The sequence below is a fragment of the Moschus berezovskii genome, chromosome 10, assembly GCF_049115385.1.
Source record: "Moschus berezovskii isolate FMDL1 chromosome 10, NW_MosBer_1.0, whole genome shotgun sequence".
Classification (NCBI taxonomy): Eukaryota; Metazoa; Chordata; class Mammalia; order Artiodactyla; family Moschidae; genus Moschus; species Moschus berezovskii.
The window spans coordinates 45,354,546-45,378,404 of NC_142469.1; the positions used below are offsets into that span (position 1 = coordinate 45,354,546).

Sequence of the window (23,859 nt, forward strand, 5' to 3'; positions counted from 1 at the left end):
AAAAAGCCACTGAATTGTATACTTTAAAACTGTGGTCCCCAGCCTTTTTGACATCAGGGACTGGTTTCATGGAAGACAGTTTTTCCATGGACCGGGGCAGGTGGGGGACGGTTTCAGGATGATTCAAGCACATAATGTTTATTGTGCACTTTATTTCTGTTCTAATGCTGCTGCCGATCTGATCTGACAGGAGGTACAGGTCTGCGGCCTGGAAGTTGGGGATCCCTGCTTTAAAAGATTGGATTTTATATCATGTGAATTACATCTCACTTTAAAAATCTGCAGGCATGTAATTGTCGTTTGCTTTTTAAAGAGGGAAATGCCCTTCCCAATTATGAAAATATAGGGCAACTTATTCTACTAGCAGCATGTCGCTAGACTTCTGTTTTTAGAGGGGCTTATTAAGAGTTGCCTCCCCCTTGGTGGGCAGAGCCAGCCCAACAGGGAAGATGATCCAACAGGTGACAGAGCAGGTCCTGACAGGGAAAGGGCAGATCTTCCTTCTCCTTCCTCCTAAGCCCAGGTTAGGAGGTCCTTTGGGGACCACCCAGAGTGATCGTGTGTGTATATTAGCAGTTCAGGTGGAGACTTGGCCACCAAAAAACTGACCTTTTGAAAAAATCATGTGTTAACTCATGATTTACCCAAAATAAATAAGTCAAATACATAAGCTACTAAAAATATAGGTAAAATTTATCTTTCTTGAATTAGAGTGGATGTTTTAAACTGTTGCAGCCACACCTTGCTCCTTCCACTGTGTGATTCTTATTTTTCAGGGCAGGAAGACGAGTTGTCTTGTGGGCCACAAGCACCGGTGTATTTTTGTTTGGCATAGCGGCGGCATTCACATTTGATTATTACAGCTTCATTGTCGCACGCTTTCTTCTTGCGATCGTGAGTTGGGTTGTTGTTGGGGTTTCTGTTTGTTTGTTTGTTTTTGCCTCTTTAATTCCACTGCAGTATTTTTATATTAAACCTTAACTCTCTTAGCTGTGCTTATTTAGAATCTAGTGAGATAGAGATCAAGGACTAATCTTTGTTCACTGCCTAAGTCTTTCTATAGAATATTAGTGCCCTATGCTTAGAATGGAAGCTGTTAAATGAAAAATTGCTGCTTAGTAGGCTGAAACTTTTCATTTGACTCTGTGCCTGACGTGTGATCTACATTCTACCATTACTAGCAGCAGGGATCTGTGAGACATCACTTCCAGTTGACATTTTACTGGGGATTCTGGCCAGTTGTTGTTGTTGTTTAGTTGCTCAGTCGTGTTCGACTCTTTTGCAACTCCATGGACTGTAGCCCGCCAGGTTCTCTGTCCATGAGAATCCCATGGATTCTCCAGGCAAGAATACTGGAGTGGATTGCTGTTTCCTCCTCCAGGGGATCTTCCTGACCTAGGGATCGAACCCTTGTCTCCTGCATTGGCAGTTGTATTCTATACCTCTGAGCCACCAGGGAAGCCCATTCTAGCCAATACTGTAAGGCAAAAGATAGAGAAGAGACAGGGATAACAGAGGGAAAGAGGAAGGCACAAGGGGACAGAAAGGAAAAAAGTCATTATTTATGCCCATTACAAATAATAGCTACCAATTATTTTACTTCTGAGCAGTTATGTCAGTCTAGATGTATGCATGAGCCAAACAGACAGTTAAGGCATATTGTTAACAGTGTCATTTGTATAACGTGCAGGAAGGGTGAAGACAAAGCCTCAGACCTTTTTGTTCTGGGGAACGGCAGAGGATAGTGGAAAGGGCATGTGTTTGAATCTCAGCATTGTCATATATTGGCTTCTCAGCTGTGTGACCTTGGGCAAATGCCTTATCCTCTTCGAACCTTAACTTCTGATTTGTAAACTGTAGAAAAGAATACCTATTTCACTGGGTTATTACCAGGACTCACTTGAGATTCAGGGAAATGTCCGCAGTTCAGTACCTGGCACGGAGTAGGCACTTCTTACAAAGCTGACTGTTGCTGGAAGTGGACCAGGGAGTTTCCACACTCAGTGAGGCTTCCGGGCAGTTTCCACACTACCTCACAGCAGCAACAGCGATTCTCTTTGGAGGTCACTGTTCAAGGATAACAGAGTGAAGTGTTCTCTTCGGGAGGAGCTTGTGATCTTGCTGAAAACAGAGCAGGGCATGCATCCCCTCTCACCAGAACAGATGACCTAAGGGTCTGGGGAGAAGCCAAGGACTTCAACCTCAGAAGAAGAGGTCACTGTGCCCCCTCCAAGGGCAAGGTGGTATATTCTCTTTTGGAGTCTTCATCAACAGCTAGGAAGGGTCCCTAAGAAGCCACACTTAGATGGTCAAGGATAGAAGGATGCATTAAAAACAGTTTAGGAGAATCGAAAGTGTTGTATCTTTAAAAAGTGTAATATTTTGGGGAATGCAGAGAGTTTTTAACGCAGGAGATAACAACCAGCAGTTCTGTCTCCACTGAGGACAGAATAAGAGGAAATGACTCTGTAGCTGCAGGGTGAGGTTGATAATAGACCTTCTGGTGGGAACAGAAGGCAAAGATAGGTCTTGAGAGAGTGTGGAGTCCTCTTTTGGAATAATTAAGAGAATAATTCTAAAAATATCTGTTTTGGTCTTGCGAAATACCTTGAGTTGATTTCCAGAGCCAAAAAAATCAGACAGCCACCCATTTTATAGAATACTTCTGTATTGGAAATATATTTTACAGAATACTTCTGTATGGGAAATATATTTGTGATGCAATTCTGATTAGGGAAGATGCAGGCAGATTCCTTTACTCAGCACATTTATTGATCTACCTACAGACTGTCTTGCTAAGTAAACCTGACCAGAATGTTTCAATAACCCTATAGTGTAGCAGGAAGGCAAGATGCTGATGGACCATTGTAAAAAAATCCATACAGTGTTGACAGTGAGGACTAGCAGTGGGGGGAGGGGCTCGACACAGTGGGGGATGGGATGGGGAGTCTAGAGAGTCAGGGTCTTTTTAGTCTGAGGGATGGGTGAGAGAAGAACCTTATAGGCAGAGGGAGTAGCAAGTGAGAAGTCTCAGAGATGTGAAGGAACTGAAGGTTAGGAGAATAGAGAGGAGGTGAAATGCATGGTGAGGCTGAAAGAGAGAGAGATGACTAGGCAGACCTTGTAAGATGACAAAGGGTTTGCCTGGTTTCCTAAAGGTAATGAGAATTCTCTGAAGGGGTTCAGTGAATTCAGGGGTGAAGTGGTCATTCTGACTTCTGTGTCAGGGGTGGGGTCAGGGTAGATGTGAGGAATTGAGTATTATTAGTGGAGGTGACAGGTGCGAATGGGACCAAGGAGTCTTTTGGAATTATTCAGGCAGTTGTGCATGGATTGTTTGAACCCAGTGACAGAAGTAACTGGTAGGAAGTGGGAGGGAACTCCAAAAGAACTGGCCCTGAAAAAAACATCTTGAAGACTGATGATATAGCTTACCTTAATGGGGAATTAAAGGGGAAATTTGTAGTATTTGAAGGTTTAAATTTACCAAACCACTGGATTCTTCAATATGGGAGGCCTCAGTATCAGGCTTCATTATCTGAGTCTTGCAATTACAAGGTTGCATGGGGAAATAAAAGCTCAAAATGTGAAACTGACCATTCATACATCATCCCTATCAAGCACCTCTCTGCTTACTGCTCCTGTGCTAACCTCTTTCCAACTCTGATGCAAAATGAAATTGCAGATCTTACAAAAGATGCTAAACTACAGTCTTTGAAAGCAGTGGGAGAAAACTGCCTGAATGCTACACACATCCCTTGACCAATTGGGACCTGGCAGAGATAGGCCAATTAACTTTTGAAGGAATAAATATCCATAAAGATAATCACTTCATGGGAAATAGATGGGGAAACAGTAGAAACAGTGTCAGACTTTATTTTTTGGGACTCCAAAATCACTGCAGATGGTGATTGCAGCCATGAAATTAAGAGATGCTTACTCCTTGGAAGGAAAGTTATGACCAACCTAGATAGCTTATTAAAAAGCAGAGATATTACTTTTCCAACCAAGGTCCGTCTAGTCAAGGCTATGGTTTTTCCAGTGGTCATGTATGGATGTGAGAGTTGGGTGGTGAAGAAAGCTGAGCGCCAAAGAATTGTTGCTTTTGAACTGTGGTGTTGGAGAAGACTCTTGAGAGTCCCTTGGACTGCAAGGAGATCCAACCAGTCCATCCTAAAGGAGATCAGTCCTGGGTGTTCATTGGAAGGACTGATGCTAAAGCTGAAACTCCAATACTTCGGCCACATCATGCGAAGAGTTAACTCACTGGAAAAGACTCTGATTCTGGGAGGGATTGGGGGCAGGAGGAGAAGGGGACGACAGAGAATGAGATGGCTGGATGGCATCACTGACTCGATGGACATGAGTCTGAGTGAACTCCGGGAGTTGGTGATGGACAAGGGAGGCCTGGAGTGCTGCAAAGAGTCAGACATGACTGTGTGACTGAACTGAACTGAAAGATAATGACAATACAAGCCTTCAAAAGTGTATGATTTGAATATCAAAGGATTGAGAGGCCTTTGGGGAAGTCAGTGGTGCCCCAGAATAATTTTTCAAAACTTAATTTTACAATTTGATTTATATTAATAAAAGTCAAATGTGAAATAATTTTGTAGAACTTCTAGTCCTTTCACCACCACCCTTCTCCACAAAAAAATCTATTTGTTTCATTCTTTGTTTATTCCCTGAGTAGTCACATATTGTTGTTATAATCTGAATTTTGTTAAATTTAATATGGCCTGTTTTTAAAATAAAGTTTTTCCTCCATTCTTTTTATTGTGCTAAAATTCACATTACATTATTTACCATCATAACTATTATTAAGTATCTACAGATCACTGATATTAAGTACATTCATACTGTTGTACAACCATCCCCACCATCCATCTCCAGAATTCTTTTTGTCTTGCAAATCTGAAAGTCTATATTCATTAAATAGTAGCTCCCCATACTCCTTTCCCCCCAACCCCTAGCAACCACTATTCTACTTTCTGTCTCTATGAATTTGACTACTCTAGATACTATGCCTGATATAAATGGAATCATACAATATTTGTCTTTTTGTGACTAGCTTATTTCACTTAGTGTAATGTCCTCAAAGTTAATTCATGTTGGAGCATATGTCAGAGTATTCTTTTCTTAAAGCTAAATAATCCTCCATTGTGTATTATCTATTCATCTGTTGATGGAGTGCTGTTGATGGGAGCTTGGATTGCTTCCGTGTTTTAGCTACTGTGAATAATGCTGTTATGAACATAAATGTAAAAATATTTCTTTGAGATCTCACTTTAAATTCTTTTGGGTATATTCTCAAAATTGGATTGCTGGATCATAAGGCAATTATATTTTTATTTTTTTGAGGACTCCTCATACTGTTTTCCATAGTGGCTGTATCATTTTACATTTCCACCAACAGTGCATAAGGGTTCTGATTTCTGTATATCCTCACCAACACTTACTTTATTTTATACTAGCCATCCTAATGTCCATGAGGTGGCATATATAATCATGATATTGATTTGCATTTCCCTAATGATTAGTGATTTGCATTAGAGATTTGCATTTCCCTAATGATTAGTAATTAGTGAGCATCTTTTCGTGTGCTTATTGGCCATTCCTGTATTTTCTTTGGAGGAATCAGAGCCCATTTTTGAATTTGATTGTTTGTTTGGTTAGCAGATGTTTTGTCCTATCCAAACCATCTGTAAGACATTTGGTCCATGCCAAAAGGTAGGTGATATCTGGTCTTATCCAAAACCATTTGGCTTGGACCAAATATGCTTATAGGTCTTTAGGGTAGGGCCAAATTTCCAGGACCTTTTGGTGTGGACTGAATGTTTTATGGATGTTTCTGACAGGACCAAATATTGTGTAAGGTTTTGTTTTATTGTTGAGTTTTAGAAGTTCTCTGTGTATTCTGAATGTTAGTCTCATATCAGACATATGATTTGCATATCTCTTGTTCCATAAGTTGCCTTTTCACTCTAGTGATAGTGTCTTTTGATGCACAGATGTTTTGAATTTCCCTGAGGTCCGATTTGTCTGTTTTTTTTTTTTGTTGTTGTTGCATGTCAAAATGAAATTTTAACCAAATCTTTTTTCTTCTCACTAATTACTGTAAATGGTTTGTTCCCATTTAGAATTTAGGATTTAATAAAAAAGGCTCTTCTCTATATAGATAAATTAATACATATATTTGCAAGGAACTGAGATGTAAATTCACACTGTAAAGGAATATTTAAATGAAGCAAAAGGCAGTGTCTAACATTTATATCATGCAAAACCACTCAAGCTTTGCCTTTTGGAGTAGACAGGGTGTGGGAAGATGAGAGGACACATTTGAAGAAGAAGGATGGATTGGATTAAATCCCATTGTATGAATGTGATATGGGTTTCAGAAAACAAAGCTTTCTTTTCTTTCTGGTGTGATTTGCAGAGGGTCAGACTCCTTAGTAGTTATGTGTGTGACCTTAAATCTGGCCCACCCTCCCTGCTTTGTTTTGCAGTCTGGAAGTGGCTATCTCGTGGTGGCGTTTGTCTATGTGACAGAATTTGTCGGCATGAAGTCGCGGACGTGGGCGTCCATCCACTTGCATTCCTTTTTTGCTTTTGGAACCATGGTGGTGGCTTTAACGGGCTACTTCGTCAGGACCTGGTGGATCTATCAGATAGTCCTCTCCTCCGTGACTGGCCCCTTTATCCTGTGCTGTTGGATGCTCCCAGAGACACCTTTTTGGCTTATCTCAGGGGGAAAATATGAAGAAGCACAAAAAGTAATTGATACGATGGCCAAGTGGAATAGGACGAGATCCTGTAAACTGTCAGAACTTTTATCACTGGATCATGATGGTTCTGCTGGTAATAAGCCCTCTCAAGTTGAGAAGCACACCCTGTCAGAACTGTTTTATGACTGGAATATTGGAACAAGGACTCTTATTCTTTGGCTGATTTGGTTCACGGGGTGTTTGGGGTTCTACACCTTTTCCTTGAATTCTGTTCATTTGGGAGGCAGTGAATATTTAAATCTCTTCCTTATGGGTAAGTGGTTAAACTATATTAAGTGTAGCTGTGAAGTGAAATTTCTACCAAGTTTTGAGAGTGTTTCTATTATCTTTATTTCTACCAGGATCAACACTGCTAGCTATTATGGTCTTTTTTAGTATTGTGTGTTTGTGCGTATCAGTAGCTCAGTCATGCCCAACTTTTTGTGACCTCATGGACTGTAGCCCTCCAGATACCTCTGTCCAGAATTCTCCAGGCAAGAATACTGGAGTGGGTAGCCATTCCTTCTCCAGGAGATCTTCCTGACCCAGGGATTGAACCTGGGTCTCCTGCATTTCAAACAAATTCTTTACCATCTGAGACACCAGGGAAGCCCCTTTTAGTGTTACACAGGGATATATTTTCTTTTAAAAAAATGCAAAATCGAAGACTTGAGTCCCTCCTTCCTTTCCTGCCTCTTCTCCTTGCTTGCTTCCTTCCTTTAAGCCCATTGCCATCTCAGAACTGTAGTTCAGAGGTAACTTCTATAACCTTTGGCCTGTACTTTCAGATTTCTTTTTATGCATCTCCATACATTTGTACAGATAAATGTTTTATATTTTAACATAAATGAGATTATTCACTACATATTGTTATTTGCAAGTTGCATTCCTTTTAAAATTTAACATGTCTTGGAGATCTTCTGGCATCTTTCTACCTTCTAATTTAGGAATTTTAGTCAGGAAAATAACCTAAACACATGCAATTGTAGTTTATGATGTCATGCTTCTTTTAATTCAGTGGCAGGTTAAAATAGCTCTGAAGCTGTGATGTGATAGCCTGATGTGTGACTCCTAACCAAATTCACACCAGACATGAGAGAATTATCAGAAATGCATTTGTGCAGCTGGTTATTTCTGTGTAGGCTACTTGCATTTGATATTATCCCCAGAAAAGTTTGCTTTAAAACTGTTATATATAAATATCATCCTGTCTCCTTGAAGTGCTCTGATGAGACACCTGTTCTTGTTGATTATAGCACAAAGGAATTATAAGTCATTTTAAGAAAAAAAGAACTACTCTTTTTTTAGGGGGGACAGACCAACAAGTTTATAAAAAGAGCCCATCTTGACTTCAAACACATTTTATAAACAAATGAACAAGTGAACGCATTCTATGTGTCAGTTTGAGAAACAGGGATTGAACCTGGGTCTCCCGCATTGTAGGCAGACATTTACTTTTTGAGCCACCAGGGAAGCCCAGTATTTTTAGAACAGAGAAGCGAATGGTAGCAGAATCAAGTCAGGTGGGATGTGACATCGGGAAGTTTAGGAATGCTGGGGGTTTAGATCTTTATGATATAGTCTGTTAAATTTGATGGAGATGTATCAATTCTCAGGGAAACAAGCAATCTCATAAGTATAAAAATGTTTCCAAGACAAATAGCCACTGCGCTTCCCCGATGGCTCAGCAGTAAAAAACCTGCCGACAATGCAGGAGACGGGGGTTTGAAACCTGGGTCGGGAAGATCCCCTGGAGGAGAGTATGGCAACCCACTCCAGTATTCTTGCCTGGAGAATCCCATGGACAGCAGAGCCTAGTGGGCTACAGTCTATGGGGCTGCAAAGAGTCAGACAGGACTGAAGCGACTGAGCACGCACATCGTCTCTACTGCCTTTGATTTTTTCATGTCATGACCCTTGCCAGTAGCCCTCTGCTGGTCAAGTGCTTCTAGTCAGTACTTTTGTGCTGTGCAAACTTTGAACTAGTTTTCAACTCCTGAGATGGTCTGAGATTGGTGGAGATTTCAGTTCAGATTTTGTGCTACTTGCAGGTGATGAATGCTACAGTAGCCTCAGGACATAACTTTGGGGTTATATGGAGACAGGATCAGAATGGGATCTGAGTGATTAGAGAGATTATACATTATAAAAGTGAAGAAAATAATGGCACATTGTCCTAATCCCAGAAGGGTTCGTTGGTTGCACCATTTCTAACCCAGACATAGTGAAGTCAAAAATTTAGACACGGCATCTCTACAACAACTCAAGAAGAATCAAGGTGAAATATGCTTGAAAAGATCTCTTCAGCTTTCCCAGTAGCTGTGCAGCTTTGCTAGGCTCCAGGAATCAGCTGGTGCCTTGTACACAGTGCTGGAGAGAGGAGAGCCCTGAGTCAGACGTGGAGGGAATCAGACATGAGGGAGGGAGGTGGCAGGAAAGGCTTGGCTCCCAAAGACCAGTCCCTGAGCTGTCACTTACTCATTTGGCTTAAGTCATTTAGTGCTGGGAATGATTGAAGGCGGGAGGAGAAGGGGACGACAGAGGATGAGATGGTTGGATGGCATCACTAACTCAATGGACATGAGTTTGAGTAAGCTCCGGGAGTTGGTGATGGACAGGGAAGCCTGGCGTGCTGCAGTGCGTGGGGTCGCAAAGAGTTGGACACGACTGAGTGACTGAACTAAACTGACTGATTTAGTGTTAGTTGGAAAGTGGAAATGATAACCCAGGCCTATTCCCAGGAGGTTCTTTTGAGAATCATTGTTTTATTTGATCTTGAAAAGTCCTTAAAAAAAAAAAAGAGTAGAGTAATAGATAAACCTACTCTTTTGGTCCAGAGGCACCAGATCTTACAGCAGGGACTGTGAAGGGTAGGCATTTTCTCTGGAGTTGTTTATTTTTTCATGGCCACCTCATGCGACGAGTTGACTCACTGGAAAAGATTCTGATGCTGGGAGGGATTGGGGGCGGGAGGAGATGGGGACGACAGAGAATGAGATGGATGGATGGCATCACCAACTCGATGGACATGAGTTGAGTGAACTCCGGGAGTTGGTGATGGACAGGGAGGCCTGGCGTGCTGTGATTCATGGGGTCGCAAAGAGTCGGACACGACTGAGCGACTGAACTGAACTGAACTGAAGAGAAGGGAGACCCGTCTCTCCAGCAGGGCTCAGAATGTTATTTTTTGTCTTTGCCTAGCCTTTTTTTTTTTTTCCCTGAGCAGCTGCTGCTGCTACTAAGTCACTTCAGTCGTGTCCGACTCTGTGCAACCCCATAGACGGCAGCCCACCAGGCTCCCCCGTCCCTGGGATTTTCCAGGCAAGAACACTGGAGTGGGTTGCCATTTCCTTCTCCAATGCATGAAAGTGAAAAGTGAAAGTGAAGTCGCTCAGTCGTGTCCGACTCTGAGCAGCTGCAGCAGAGTTTAATTTCTGATGTACTGCTAAGAATGTTAGCTCAGGGAATATGTATCCACCTGCGGTGATGTGTTCCCAAAGTCACAGAAGACATGTAGACCCAGGCCTGCCAGTGTCGGTGCTAATAGCATTCTGTAGTTAAACAGGCAAGTGCACACCAGTCCTCAAAGGCAGTGGTGGGTAGCGTCCTGAGGTTAGGCAAGCTGCAGAAGGTCAAAAGAAGAGACCTTTCAGTTACGTGGACAATCTAGGCTAATAAGCAGCGACAGTTTCTCAGAGGCTACTGGGTTTGCTCAGTTTTGCTGAGAAATCTTGCTTGCTCCCTGTTGCATTCTAGGTGACAGATGTAAAGCTTTTTGGTTCTGGATCTAAGATTCAAACTTCGGTTCTTCAACAGAAGGGCTTTTAAGTCAGTTCCCGACTTTGTTTTTTGTTGAGGGGGAGTAAAAGGAGATCCAAGACAAGGTCCTTGCTCAGTGGGGGATTCATATTAGCTTAATTTTTAGGTTTAAAATCCATCAAACAGTTATCATTACTTTATGTACCTAGCTGCACTGAATTTTCTACCTTAATTTCTAAGTTCGAAATTACTGATACAAACATTTCCCCATAGTTCTGTCAAGCAGAAGAAAGCAAAGCTCAGAAAAGATCAATGTTGTATATTAATTTACATATTTGTTCATTCCACCGGCCTGCCCTGCAGGCATTGTGCTGTGTCCTGGGAGCTTCCAGCCTCATTGGGGATAAGATTCTGAGGGGAGATGATAAGTGCTAAGCAGATTATGCGAGCATTAGGCACATCGCAGTAAACATTCTCCCCACTCCAGTGAGTTTAAAAATCATGGGCCTTGCTGCCCCTTAGGTAGTTGTTAGATAGTTCCTAGAAGTCCGTGAGATCAGAGAGAGGGCTGACCATTCCACTGGGTTAGAAGGCAGGGTCCCCCTGTTCAGTTGGATGCTCTGGCTTACAGAGATGCATCATTTTGCTCCATGACAGGTGTAGTGGAAATTCCTGCCTATGTCTTTGTGTGCTTGGGGATGGACCGTGTGGGGAGAAGAAACATTCTGATTTTCTCCCTTCTGTCAAGCGCAGTGACCAATGGTGTGATTATGGTGATCCCCAAGGTGAGTTGTTTCATTTTTTACTTAGAGAATGGTTAGTTATACTGTGACAGTTTGATTGGGACGTTTTCAGCTTATGAATACGAAGATGAAATAAGACATAGGGATAGATTATATATATAATATTTTAAATGTTTTCTTTAAAAAAGCCATTCCTTCTCTGTTATAATACATAGTAGAAAATTTAAGGGAAAAAGAAATGTGGGAGGTGGGGGCGAAGCCCCAAATCCCACTTGTCAGGGATGGTCAGTGTTGTACTGTGTAAGCATGGTAATCTTGAGTGAGGAGAGTAGATGGCACTTTCCAGTGAGTATCATCATCTTAAACATTTATTCATTCATGAAAGCTCTATCCAGCATCTAGTATGTACCACGTTCTTTTCAAGGTACCGAAGATGTGCAGTAAGTCAAGTTTCTCTGAGTAAAATGAAGAAAAACAAAATTGAATGAGGGATGGAGAGTGACTGTGTTTGGAGGGGAAATGCACATGTGTACTGTTCTTTTATCTAAGGTGGTCAAGGATGATGTGCCTCTCAGAGAATGTGACATTTGATCAGAAATCGGAAGGAGCGAGGGAGTCATGGGGACAGATGAAAGATACTATGAGTCTTATGTTCAGAATTGTTCCAATTTAAACAGTCTTGTTTTTCACTGTGGTAGGTTCAGTTCAGCTCAGTCGTGTCCGATTCTTTGCAACCCCATGAATCGCAGCACGCCAGGCCTCCCTGTCCATCACCAACTCCCGGAGTTCACTCAAACTCATGTCCATTGAGTCAGTGATGCCATCCAGCCATCTCATTCTCGGTCGTCCCCTTCTCCTCCTGTCCCCAATCCCTCCCAGCATCAGAGTCTTTTCCAGTGAGTTAACTCTTCCCATGAGGCGGCCAAAGTATTGGAGTTTCAGCTTTAGCATCAGTCCTTCCAATGAACACCCAGGACTGATCTCCTTTAGGATGGACTGGTTGGATCTCCTTGCAGTCCAAGGGACTCTAAAGAGTCTTCTCCAACACCACAGTTCAAAAGCATCAATTCTTCGGTGATCAGCCTTCTTCACAGTCCAACTCTCACATCTATACATAACCACTGGAAAAACCACAACCTTGACTAGACGGACTTTTGTTGGCAAAGTAATGTCTCTGCTTTTTAATATGCTATCCAGGTTAGTCATAACTTTCCTTCCAAAGAGTAAGCATCTTTTAATTTCATGGCTGCAATCAGCATCCACAGTGATTTTGGAGCCCAAAAAATAAAGTCTGACACTGTTTCCCCATCTATTTCCCATCAAGTGATGGGACCAGATGCCATGATCTTAGTTTTCTGAATGTTGAGCTTTAAGCCAACTTTTCCACTCTCCTCCTTCACTTTGATCGAGAGGCTTTTTAATTCCTCTTCACTTTCTGCCATAAGGGTGGTGTCGTCTGCATATCTGAGGTTATTGATACTTCTCCCGGCAATCTTGATTCCAGCTTGTGCTTCTTCCAGCCCAGCGTTCCTCATGATGTACTCTGCATATAAGTTAAATAAGCAGGGTGACAATATACAGCCTTGACGTACTCCTTTTCCTGTTTGGATCCAGTCTGTTGTTCCATGTCCAGTTCTAACAGTTGCTTCCTGACCTGCATACAGGTTTCTCAAGAGGCAGGTCAGATGGTCTGGTATTTCCATCTCTTTCAGAATTTTCCACAGTTTATTGTGATCCACACAGTCAAAGGCTTTGGCATAGTCAATGAAGCAGAAATAGATGTTTTTCTGGAATTCTCTTGCTTTTTTGACAATCCAGCAGATGTTGGCAATTTGATCTCTGGTTCTCTGCCTTTTCTAAAACCAGCTTGAACATCTGTAAGTTCACGGTTTACGTTTTCTGAAGTCTGACTTGGAGAATTTTGAGCATTACTTTACTAGTGGGTGAGATGAGTGCAATTGTGCAGTAGTTTGAGCATTCTTTGGTATTTCCTTTCTTTGGGATTGGAATGAAGACTGACCTTTTCCAGTCTGGTGGCCACTGCTGAGTTTTCCAAATTTGCTGGCATATTGAGTGCAGCACTTTCACAGCATCATCTTTCAGGATTTGAAATAGCTCAACTGGAATTCCATCACCTCCACTAGCTTTGTTCCTAGTGATGCTTCCTAAGGCCCACTTGACTTCACATTCCAGGATGTCTGGCTCTAGGTGAGTGATCATGCCAGCATGATTATCTGGGTCGTGAAGATCTTTTTGTATAGTTCTTCTGTGTATTCTTGCCACCTCTTCTTTATATCTTCTGCTTCTGTTAGGGCCATACCATTTCTGTCCTCTATCAAGCCCATCTTTGCATGAAATGTTCCCTTGGTATCTCTAATTTTCTTGAAGAGATCTCTAGTCTTTCCCATTCTGTTGTTTTCCTCTATTTCTTTGCATTGATCCCTGAGGAAGGCTTTTTTCTCTCTCCTTGCTATTCTTTGGAACTCTGCATTTAGATGGGAATAGCTTTCCTTTTCTCCTTTACTTTTTGCTTCTCTTCTTTTCACAGCTATTTTTAAGGCCTCCTCAGACAGCCAGTTTGCTTTTTTTCATTTCTTTTCCCTGGGGATGGTCTTGGTCCCTGTCTCCTGTACAGTGTCACTAACCTCTGTCCATAGTTCATCAGGCACTCTGTCCATAGTTCATCAGGCACTCTGTCTATCAGATCTAGACCCTTAAATCTATTTCTCACTTCCACTGGTAGGTTAGTAGTTTCCAGTTTCTATTGTGCATGTATTTCCCAAGGATCTTGTTTCTAAGAATGCAATTTCTTAGTGAGAAACAGTGCCATAAACTACTGAAATGACTTCTTCATTCCTGTATTTTGGCAAACTCTTTGGGCTAGATACCTCTTGCACCAGAAGAACTCTTCCTTTTTTCACCCCAAATGTTACTAGAACCTGTATTTTCATTCTCAATATAGAAAATGTGGTCACTATAACAATACTTTAAAATAATTTTATTATATATATATAAAATTATAGTGATTATATAATTATAAAGCAGTACTATCTCAACATTTATATCAAGGCATTTTAAGTTTTGTATATTGTTTGAAATCTAATTTAAGCTAACCAGTGACTTCCTCTTATGCTTCACTTAATTATCAGTGAAAAACTGGTGAATCAAATGTGTTATGGATTGAAATTTCCAGGTGATTGTTACATGCAACTGATTCACATTAGTTAAAATTACTTAAGACTTGGAGGTCTCTGCCACTTTGAGGGAGCTTCATCCATACCTTTTTTGCATGTGTTTTTAAGCAGCTTACAGTTATATTAGTTGAGTTGATGGCAACTGTCTTTGAGCCAGTGAGGATTTAGGGGAACCCTAGAACTTTTCATCTGTACGGTGGTTAAGCCCCAGCAGTAATGTGGAAGACCGGAAAGCTGCTGATGGCATTTCTAGAAATAGAGTACTAACTGTTAATCACAAAAATGTCCCCTCTAATAAAACTTCTCTCCAAATGGTGATGTCAACACAATACAATTTTCCTGAGTTCCATTAATTCATTCAGCAAGCTCTGAATGCAAAGTCATGAAGGTGATAGGTGACGCTGGCTGCCTTAATACAGGCACTGCCAACTCTCAGTGACTTCACGTCACAGACTTTTATTTCCTGCTCACAGAAAGTTTGAGGTGGCTCCTCGCTGGTGGGTGTAGGGGTGGTGAAGGGGGTGTTTGGCTCCCTGGAGTCACTCAGGGACGCAGGTTGACAGAGATGCTGCCACCCCTAATGCATCAACTCCAAGGTCACCTGGATCTCAACACCCAGCTGGCAGACAGGGGAGAGAAGAGATGGACTATGAGAAGTCTCTGAGGACTACTTCAGGAAGTAGAATACGTCAAGGATGACAGCAGAAACTATCTGGGAGGGTCTTGTTCCACAGTGTCTCTTCCCAAATGGCTTTTCTTAATTGGTAATTTGAAATGTCCTAGGCAGAGGTGGCACAGTAAAACTTTTCTCTAAATTTCATAAAGAGGGAAAACTTTTGCAGACCGTGAGCAGAATTTACAAAATAGATTCAAACAAAAATGAAACTTACTGTTCCGAAAGACACTGGAGGATTAGAAAGTTTTAAGTAATAATTTTAAGGATTTTCTCTTTTTCTTTTAAAAATATTACTTGATGACAAAATGATGGTCTATTTTGCCAATATATACATTTTCAGGATTACCATTTTTGGTTAGTGGTGGCAACTATGGCTGGAAAATTTTTCATAGGGGCAGCATTTGGCCTTATATACCTTTATACAGCGGAGCTGTATCCAACCATTGTAAGGTAAGAGTTACTTATTTTTGTGTTGTTTTCTTATTAGCTTTCACTTATGTGTCATATCCTTACACTTAGTCTCTGAGTATAAATGCCTTCTTTTAGTAGAAGTATGGGAACTCCGAGATGTGGGAAGATTACATGATGATGCTAATTCTGAATCAGAGGCTTTGTCTATACGTCATTAGCAAGGATATTAGAGAATTTGTTTTGAAATAATGCTGTATTGTCCTAAAACCATTTTAAATCTCAAACACAATTGACTTACACCGACTCAGGGCTAATGTTCTAAGGATGAGTCTCTTGATGTCCTGATGTCAGTTGTGTCAGGGCTGCCATAACAAAACACCACAGATTGAGGGCTTCAAACAATAGGAATGTGTTTGCTCATGGTTGTGAAGATTAGAAGTCTGAGATCAAGGAGTTTGGCATATTTGGTTTCTCCTGGGGCCTCTCTCCTAGGCTTAATAAGAGATACTTACTCATGTTGAAGGGCTTCCCTGGTGGCTCAGACAGTAAAGAATCTGCTTGCAATACGGGAGACCTAGGTTTGATCCCTAGGTTGGGAAGAGCCCCTGGAGGAGGGCCTGGCAACTCACTCCAGTATTCTTGCCTGAAGACTCCCCATGGACAGAGGTGCCTGGTAGGCTATAGTCCATAGGGTTGCAAAGAATCAGATATGACTCAGTGAGCAAGCACAGCACACTCGTGTTGGAAGCACATTCTTTGCTTCCTCCTAGAGATTCTATAAGGCTTCTATAAATAAAGGACAGTATATTAAGATATTGCTTGACTTAAAGAAATTGAAATAGAAGGATCCATAGATATAAATCTTTTGGTTTCCCAAATCCCTGCTTCCTATTCTAAATAAACTTCAGCTGTAGAAGACTGATGTTACCCTCAGTGTTAGACTGAATGAGTATAGTAAGAGCTTCATCTGCGTAGCTGATGAAGACTGGTTTGCTTTTGTTTTGTCTTGAATTGTCTGCATGTTTGTAGACACTGATATTTCACCGAATGTGAATATAAATCATGAACATGTGTGCTCAGTCGCTTAGTCGTGTCCAACTCTTTGTGACCTCGTGGACTGGAGCCTGCCAGGCTCCTCTGTCCATGGGATTTTCCAGGCAAGGATACTGGAATAGGTTGCCATTTCATCCTCCAGGGGAAATCATGAACAGTTCTTGAAAAATTAAAGTTAATTTCCAAATATATTAAGTTGACTTAAGTTTGATTATTTATTCTCTGTGGGGAGGGTGGACGGGGATCTGGGCAGCTGTTCCCTCACTGTCTGTATCACATGTCCCTTGTCTTTTGTTCCTGCTGCTGTCTTAATTCTCTCTGTGTTTCCAGGTCGCTGGCCGTGGGGAGTGGCAGCACGGTGGGCCGTGTGGGAAGCATCGTGGCCCCGTTGTGCATTTATCTCTCCAGCATTTGGATCTTCATGCCACAGGTGTTCATCAATTTATAGAACTTGACTGAGATAGCAGTGAGGCAGAGCAGCTGACTGCCTTCTATATTTTAATTTATTAGGCTCCAACTTATAATTTGGCTTGGGGATTTCTGGCATCCTTGTTAACAGCTCATCAGTTGTTAAGTAGGATGGTGGTTGCTGTTTCTCTTGTTTGTTGATTGCCTTCCCCTCTCTCCCCACTGTCAGCTGTTCATTGCAACTTGGTCAGCTCAAGTAGGGCCTCTCCTCAGCACATCACGAAGCCAGGAGCTCTGGTCTCTGGTCTCTGAGCCTGTGCTCCTCCATCGGGATCCGCTGGCTGCCTCTCACCCCCAGCCTTTGTGATGTTTGACCAAGGCCAGCTCTGGAGGCTGCTGCTCCTGGAAGAGTGTCTGGTGGAAAGGTGTAGGGGTGTGTGGTTTGCAGCTTCTCTGAAACTTGAGGGGCTCTTTATGGGCTGGGCTGCCTGTGTGCCTCCTCTGGCGTTGGCAATGTGAGCTGTTCACCTGCTTATGAAGCCTGAGGACGCTTCTGCTCAGTTTGCAGATTTCCTCCTGGCCCGGCTGTGAGTTTGGGAAGGCATACAGAGCACCGTTACACAACTGGGGCAGGAGGAAGATGGGTGAAGGGAGGTGGGGGGCAAGGAGGTGGGGATGGTGGGGGTGGCTGGAGGCGCTGCAGTGACTCCCAGGGGAGCCCCGCGGGTGCTGGTCCTCTCCCTCCTCCTCCAGGCTTCCTTTCTGGAACTTCCTGCTTGGAGCTTTCTCTAGGCTGTTCACTCTCTGTCTTCTCTTTCTTTTTCTGATTGCCTCACTCTCCAAGAGCCATCGTGAATGTCTTTCCCAATCACTGTGTGGATAACTGCTCCTGAGTGCTGACTTGGCTTCCAAGCTGCAGACTCACTCAGTTCAGTTCAGTTCAGTCTCTCAGTTGTGTCCAGCTCTTTGCAGCCCCATGAGTCACAGCACGCCAGGCCTCCCTGTCCATCACCAACTCCCGGAGTTCACTCAAACTCATGTCCATCGAGTCGGTGATGCCATCCAGCCATCTCATTCTCTGTCGTCCCCTTCTCCTCCCGTCCCCAATCCCTCCCAGCATCAGAGTCTTTTCCAGTGAGTCAACTCGTCGCATGAGGTGGCCAAAGAATTGGAGTTTCAGCTTTAGCATCAGTCCTTCCAATGAACATCCAGGACTGATCTCCTTTAGAATGGACTGGTTGGATCTCCTTGCAGTCCAAGGGACTTTCAAGAGTCTTCTCCAGCACCACAGTTCGAAAGCATCAATTCTTCGGCGATCAGCTTTCTTCACAGTCCAACTCTCACATCCATACATGACCACGGGAAAAACGATAGCCTTGACTAGACGGACCTTGGTTGGCAAAGTAATGTCTGTGCTTTTTAATATACTATCTAGGTTGGTCATAACTTTCCTTCCAAGGAGTAAGCGTCTTTTAATTTCATGGCTGCAATCAGCATCCACAGTGATTTTTGAGCCCAAAAAATAAAGTCTGACACTGTTTCCACTGTTTCCCCATCTACTTCCCATGAAGTGATGGGACCAGATGCCATGATCTTTGTTTTCTGAATGTTGAGCTTCAAGCCAACCTTTTCACTCTCCTCTTTCACTTTGATCAAGAGGCTTTTGAGTTCCTCTTCACTTTCTGCCATAAGGGTGGTGTCATCTGCATATTTGAGGTTATTGGTATTTCTCCTGGCAATCTTGATTCCAGCTTGTGCTCCTTCCAGCCCAGCGTTCCTCATTATGTACTCTGCATAGAAGTTAAATAAGCAGGGTGACAATATACAACCTTGACGTACTCCTTTTCCTATTTGGAACCAGTCTGTTGTTCCGTGTCCAGTTCTAACTGTTGCTTCCTGACCTGCATACAGGTTTCTCAAGAGGCAGGTCACGTGGCCTGGTATTTCCATCTCTTTCAGAATTTTCCAGAGCTTATTGTGATCCACACAGTCAAAGGCTTTGGCATAGTCAACTAGCCCTGTGGATATCCTCCCTGGGCATCTTATAACTTCACCATTTCCCAAAGCCAGCTGATTTATGTTCCCTCCTCCTTCTGTCTCCACCATGGGGTGGGAGTCCTTGGCCTCCCACGTGACACCGGAGCACCAGCTTTTATCCGCGCCCCCTACTCCTCTCAATCCATGACACCAAATCCTCCTCACTCACAACCTCCCTATTCACCTGCTTCCAGTCCAGCTCCTCATCACTGCCTGCCTCCCAGGTTCCCTCCCCTCACTCTACCCACCCCCACCCCACCCCATCAGAGTAGTTTGCTGAACCCACAGCTCTGGTCCCGCTGCCCCTCACCTTCAGAACAAACCCCAGTTCTGCCTGATCCTCATGTCCTTTCAAGATTGACCCCTCCCCATCTTCCCTATTTTGTTTCTTCACACACCTCCTCCGCCTCTCCACAGCCACCCTGCTCTCGTTGATACCCCGCCCCACCTCTGCTGGAACATCCCCTCTGCAGAGAATGCTTCTTGCCCACCTCCCCCAAGCTTTCATGTACCTTTTTTTTTTCCTTAAGAGAAAGAGACACCTCTTCCACAGACTTTCTGTAACTATACAAATTAAAGCCAGGAAAACTGATGGGGCTAACTGACTACCAGGACCCCCTCCTGTGGAGGAGGGAGAGACAGGCTTCTGGGGTGCAAGCAGTGTTTTCTTGTGGGTGATCAAGACCATGATATGTTTGCTTTATAATTCTTTCTTTTCTTTTCAAACTTTAAACTTTTGTATTAGGGTATAGTCTACTAACAATATTGTGGTGGTTTCAGGTGAACAGAGAAGGGACTCCGCCATACATATACGTGTATCCATTTTCCCCCCAGACCCCCTCCCATCCAGCCTGCCTCATAACATTGAGCAGAGTTCCATGGGCTGTACAATAGGCCCTTGCTGTTTATCCATTTTAAATATAGCAATGTGTACTATAATTATTTCTTAAAGTGTACGTTTGTTTTATGCATTTAAAACATATTTTATGGTAGATAGGTAGATAGATAAAGACCTTTATTTTTTTCCTTTTTAAGAGGTAAATTCAAGAACTGTTAGGACCCAGGCTGCCTCAGAAGCTGGCACTGCATCTGGGTCAGAACTGTGAAGGGCTCCCAGAACTGGAAGATGCATTATGGCCGCGATTTCTCTCCAGTACTCCTATGAGGTCCCTTTCACAGCATCTTCCCAGGTTTGGCGGAGAGCAGTTCTCCTGGATGATGCTGTCCTGGAGCTTTAGTGGCTGTGACTTACATAGCTGGGGAGCTGAGACCAGAGCTGGACCCACCTGCCTCGTTTCCAGGTTGTCTTCCTGCTCTGACTCTGCCAGATGACTGCCGCTGCTGCTGCTAAGTCACTTCAGTCGTGTCCGACTCTGTGTGACCCCATAGACGGAAGCCCACCAGGCTCCCCCGTCCCTGGGATTCTCCAGGCAAGAACACTGGAGTGGGTTGCCATTTCCTTCTCCAATGTGTGAAAGTGAAAAGTGAAAGTGAAGTCGCTCAGTTGTGTCCGACCCTTAGCGACCCCACGGACTGCAGCCTACCAGGCTCCCCCGTCCATGGGATTTTCTAGGCAAGAGTACTGGAGTGGCTTGCCATTGCCTTCTCCGGCCAGATGACTAGTGGGGGCCAAATGCCCTAGATGAGGCAGCCCCCGTGTATTGACAGCTTTTAAGACACGGAGCAAACCCCGCTTCTTCAAGAAGGCCACCCAGACCCAGGGACCCAGTCTCCCTCTTTCCCGGGTCTGCATAGCATCTCGTGCGTACCCTTTCCACAGCCCGCTCTGGCAGTCTGGCTGTAACATTTGCACATATGTCTTTGTCTCCCAGTTAAACCATTGAACTCTTGCAGAACAGGGCATTTTGTATCGCCACAATTGGGTCCAGTAAAGCATTTCTCTTACTTTGTGTGCCATTCATGTTATAATTTATAATATTTAACATTTTAAATCAGAGACACTGGCTTTTATAATTTAGATTTGCCCTAAGCAACAATAACAGTGAAATCATGGGTGTTATACTAGTTACACAGAGGAGGAAATGGCAACTCACTCCACTATTCTTGCCGGGGAAATCCCATGGACAGGGGAGTCTGGTGGGCTGTATATAGTCCATGGGGTCGCAAAGAGTCAGATACGACTGAGCGACTAACACACATGCATACTAGTTATATGTCTTATACACTAGCAAAATACTACAAGAAATAAATTGTATGAGATGACCTTAAAAAAAAAAATCACTGTGCACCCACAGGTGGTATGCATCTGCTTTTTGGGAATCATTGGTTCAACGTGGTACTCTCTCATGCCCCAGCAATAGGCACCCAGTCAAGTGTGCTTAATTAGGAGAGTTGGGTCTGGCCTACACAAGAAAAAGTTTTTGAGAGCTCACTACTCTTTTTTTAGGGCATGGACTTTTCCAGAATCATCTCCTTTGTGCTAGCACTTCCAGTTCAATTCAGTTCAGTTGCTCAGTCATGTCCGACTCTTTAGACCCCATGAACCACAGCACGCCAGGCTTCCCTGTCCATCGCCAACTCCTGGGGTTCACCCAAACCCATGTCCATTGAATCGGTGATGCCATCCAGCCATCTCATCCTCTGTCATCCCCTTCTCCTCCTGCCCCCAATGACTCCCAGCATCAGGGTCTTTTCCAATGAGTCTACTCTTCTCAGGAGGTGGCCAAAGTATTGGAGTTTCAGCTTCAACATCAGTCCTTTCAATGAACACCCAGGACTGATCTCCTTTAGGATGGACTGGTTGGATCTCCGTGCAGTCCAAGGGACTCTCAAGTGTCTTCTCCAACACCACAGATCAAAGCCATCAATTCTGCGGTGCTCAGCTTTCTTTATAGTCCAACTCTCACATCCATCCATGACTACTGGAAAAACCGTAGCCTTGACTAGATGGACCTTTGTTGACAAAGTAATGTCTCTGCTTTTTAATATGCTGTCTATTTTGGTCATAACTCTCCTTCCAAGGAGTAAGCGTCTTTTAATTTCATGGTTGCAATCACCATCTGCAGTGATTTTGGAGCCCCCCAAAATAAAGTCTGACACTGTTTCCACTGTTTCCCCATCTATTGCCATGAAGTGATGGAACCAGATGCCATGATCTTGGTTTTCTGAATGTTGAGCATTAAGCCAACTTTTTCACTCTCCTCCTTCACTTTCATCAAGAGGCCCTTTAGTTCTTCTTCACTTTCTGCCATAAGGGTGGTGTCATCTGCATATCTGAGGTTATTGATATTTCTCCCGGCAATCTTGATTCCAGCTTGGGCTTCATCCAGCCCAGCGTTTCTCATGATGTACTCTGCACAGAAATTAAATAAGCAAGGTGACAATATACAGCCTTGACGTAGTCCTTTTCCTATTTGGAACCAGTCTGTTGTCCCTTGTTCAGTTCTAATTGTTGCTTCTTGACCTGCATACAGGTTTCTCAAGAGGCAGGTCTGGTGGTCTGGTATTTCCATCTCTTTCAGAATTTTCCACAGTGTATTGTGATCCATGCAGTCAAAGGCTTTGGCATAGTCAATAAAGCAGAAATAGATGTTTTTTTCTGGAACTGTCTTGCTTTTTCAATGACCTAGCGGATGTTGGCAATTTGATCTCTGGTTCCTCTGCCTTTTCTAGAACCAGCTTGAACATGTGGAAGTTCACAGTTCATGTATTGCTGAAGCCTGGCTTGGAGAATTTTGAACATTGTTTTACTAGCATGTGAGACGAGTGCAATTGTGTGGTAGTTTGAGCATTCTTTGGCATTGCTTTTCTTTGGGATTGGAATGAAAACTGACCTTTTCCAGTCCGGTGGCCACTGCTGAGTTTTCCAAATTTGCTGACATATTGAATGCAGCACTTGCACAGCATCATCCTTTAAGATTTGAAATAGCTCAACTGGAATTCCATCACCTCCACTAGCTTTGTTCCTAGTGATGCTTCCTAAGGCCCACTTGACCTCACATTCCAGGATGTCTGGCTCTAGGTGAGTGATCACACCATCGTGATTATCTGGGTCGTGAAGCTCTTTTTTGTAACGTTCTTCTGTGTATTCTTGCCACCTCTTCTTTATATCTTCTGCTTCTGTTAGGGCCATACCATTTCTGTCCTCTATCAAGCCCATCTTTGCATGAAATGTTCCCTCGGTATCTCTAATTTTCTTGAAGAGATCTCTAGTCTTTCCCATTCTATTGTTTTCCTCTATTTCTTTTCATTGATCACTGAGGAAGGCTTCCTTATGTCTCCTTGCTATTCTGTGGAACTCGCATTCAGATGCTTATATCTTTCCTTTTCTCCTTTGCTTTTCGCTTCTCTTCTTTATGTTCCTCATTAATAGAAGATGAAACCGGAAAAGATGTTTTTTAAAAATAAGCCAAGACACATAGAAGAAGATAGATAAATCTATAAAAGCAAACTGCTATAAAGTCACTAAAACCAAACAAAGATTTTTTTAAGGACATCCATAAAGATCCATTCAGTTCAGTTCAGTTCAGTCGCTCAGTCGTGTCTGACTCTTTGTGACCTCATGAATCACAGGACGCCAGGCCTCCCTGTCCTTCACCAACTCCCGGAGTTCACTCAAACCCATGTCAATCGAGTCGGTGATGCTATCCAGCCATCTCATTCTCTGTCTTCCCCTTCTCCTCCTGCCCCTAATCCCTCCCAGCATCAGAGTCTTTTCCAGTGAGTCAACTTGTCGCATGAGGTGGCCAAAATATTGGAGTTTCAGCTTTAAGCATCAGTCCTTCCAATGAACACCCGGGACTGTTCTCCTTTAGAATGGACTGGTTGGATCTTCTTGCAGTCCAAGGGACTCT

At 43.2% G+C, this 23,859-nt stretch overlaps 1 protein-coding gene across 3 annotated transcripts in view; it reads left to right on the forward strand.

Moving 5' to 3' along the window:
• SLC22A16 (solute carrier family 22 member 16) overlaps positions 1–23,859 on the forward strand; it is a 37,654-nt gene that overhangs the window by 7,795 nt on the left and 6,000 nt on the right. Inside the window, exons 3-8 of one of the 3 annotated variants that reach the window (XM_088840631.1) lie at positions 777–894; positions 6,507–7,038; positions 7,227–7,391; positions 11,177–11,308; positions 15,477–15,586; positions 16,931–17,030. In XM_088840631.1, the coding sequence (XP_088696757.1) occupies positions 777–894; positions 6,507–7,038; positions 7,227–7,391; positions 11,177–11,308; positions 15,477–15,586; positions 16,931–17,030 (1,157 nt within the window). The remainder of the gene's footprint in view (positions 1–776; positions 895–6,506; positions 7,039–7,226; positions 7,392–11,176; positions 11,309–15,476; positions 15,587–16,930; positions 17,031–23,859) is intronic. The other 2 variants (XM_055433166.2, XM_088840630.1) reach the window with 2 other exon arrangements.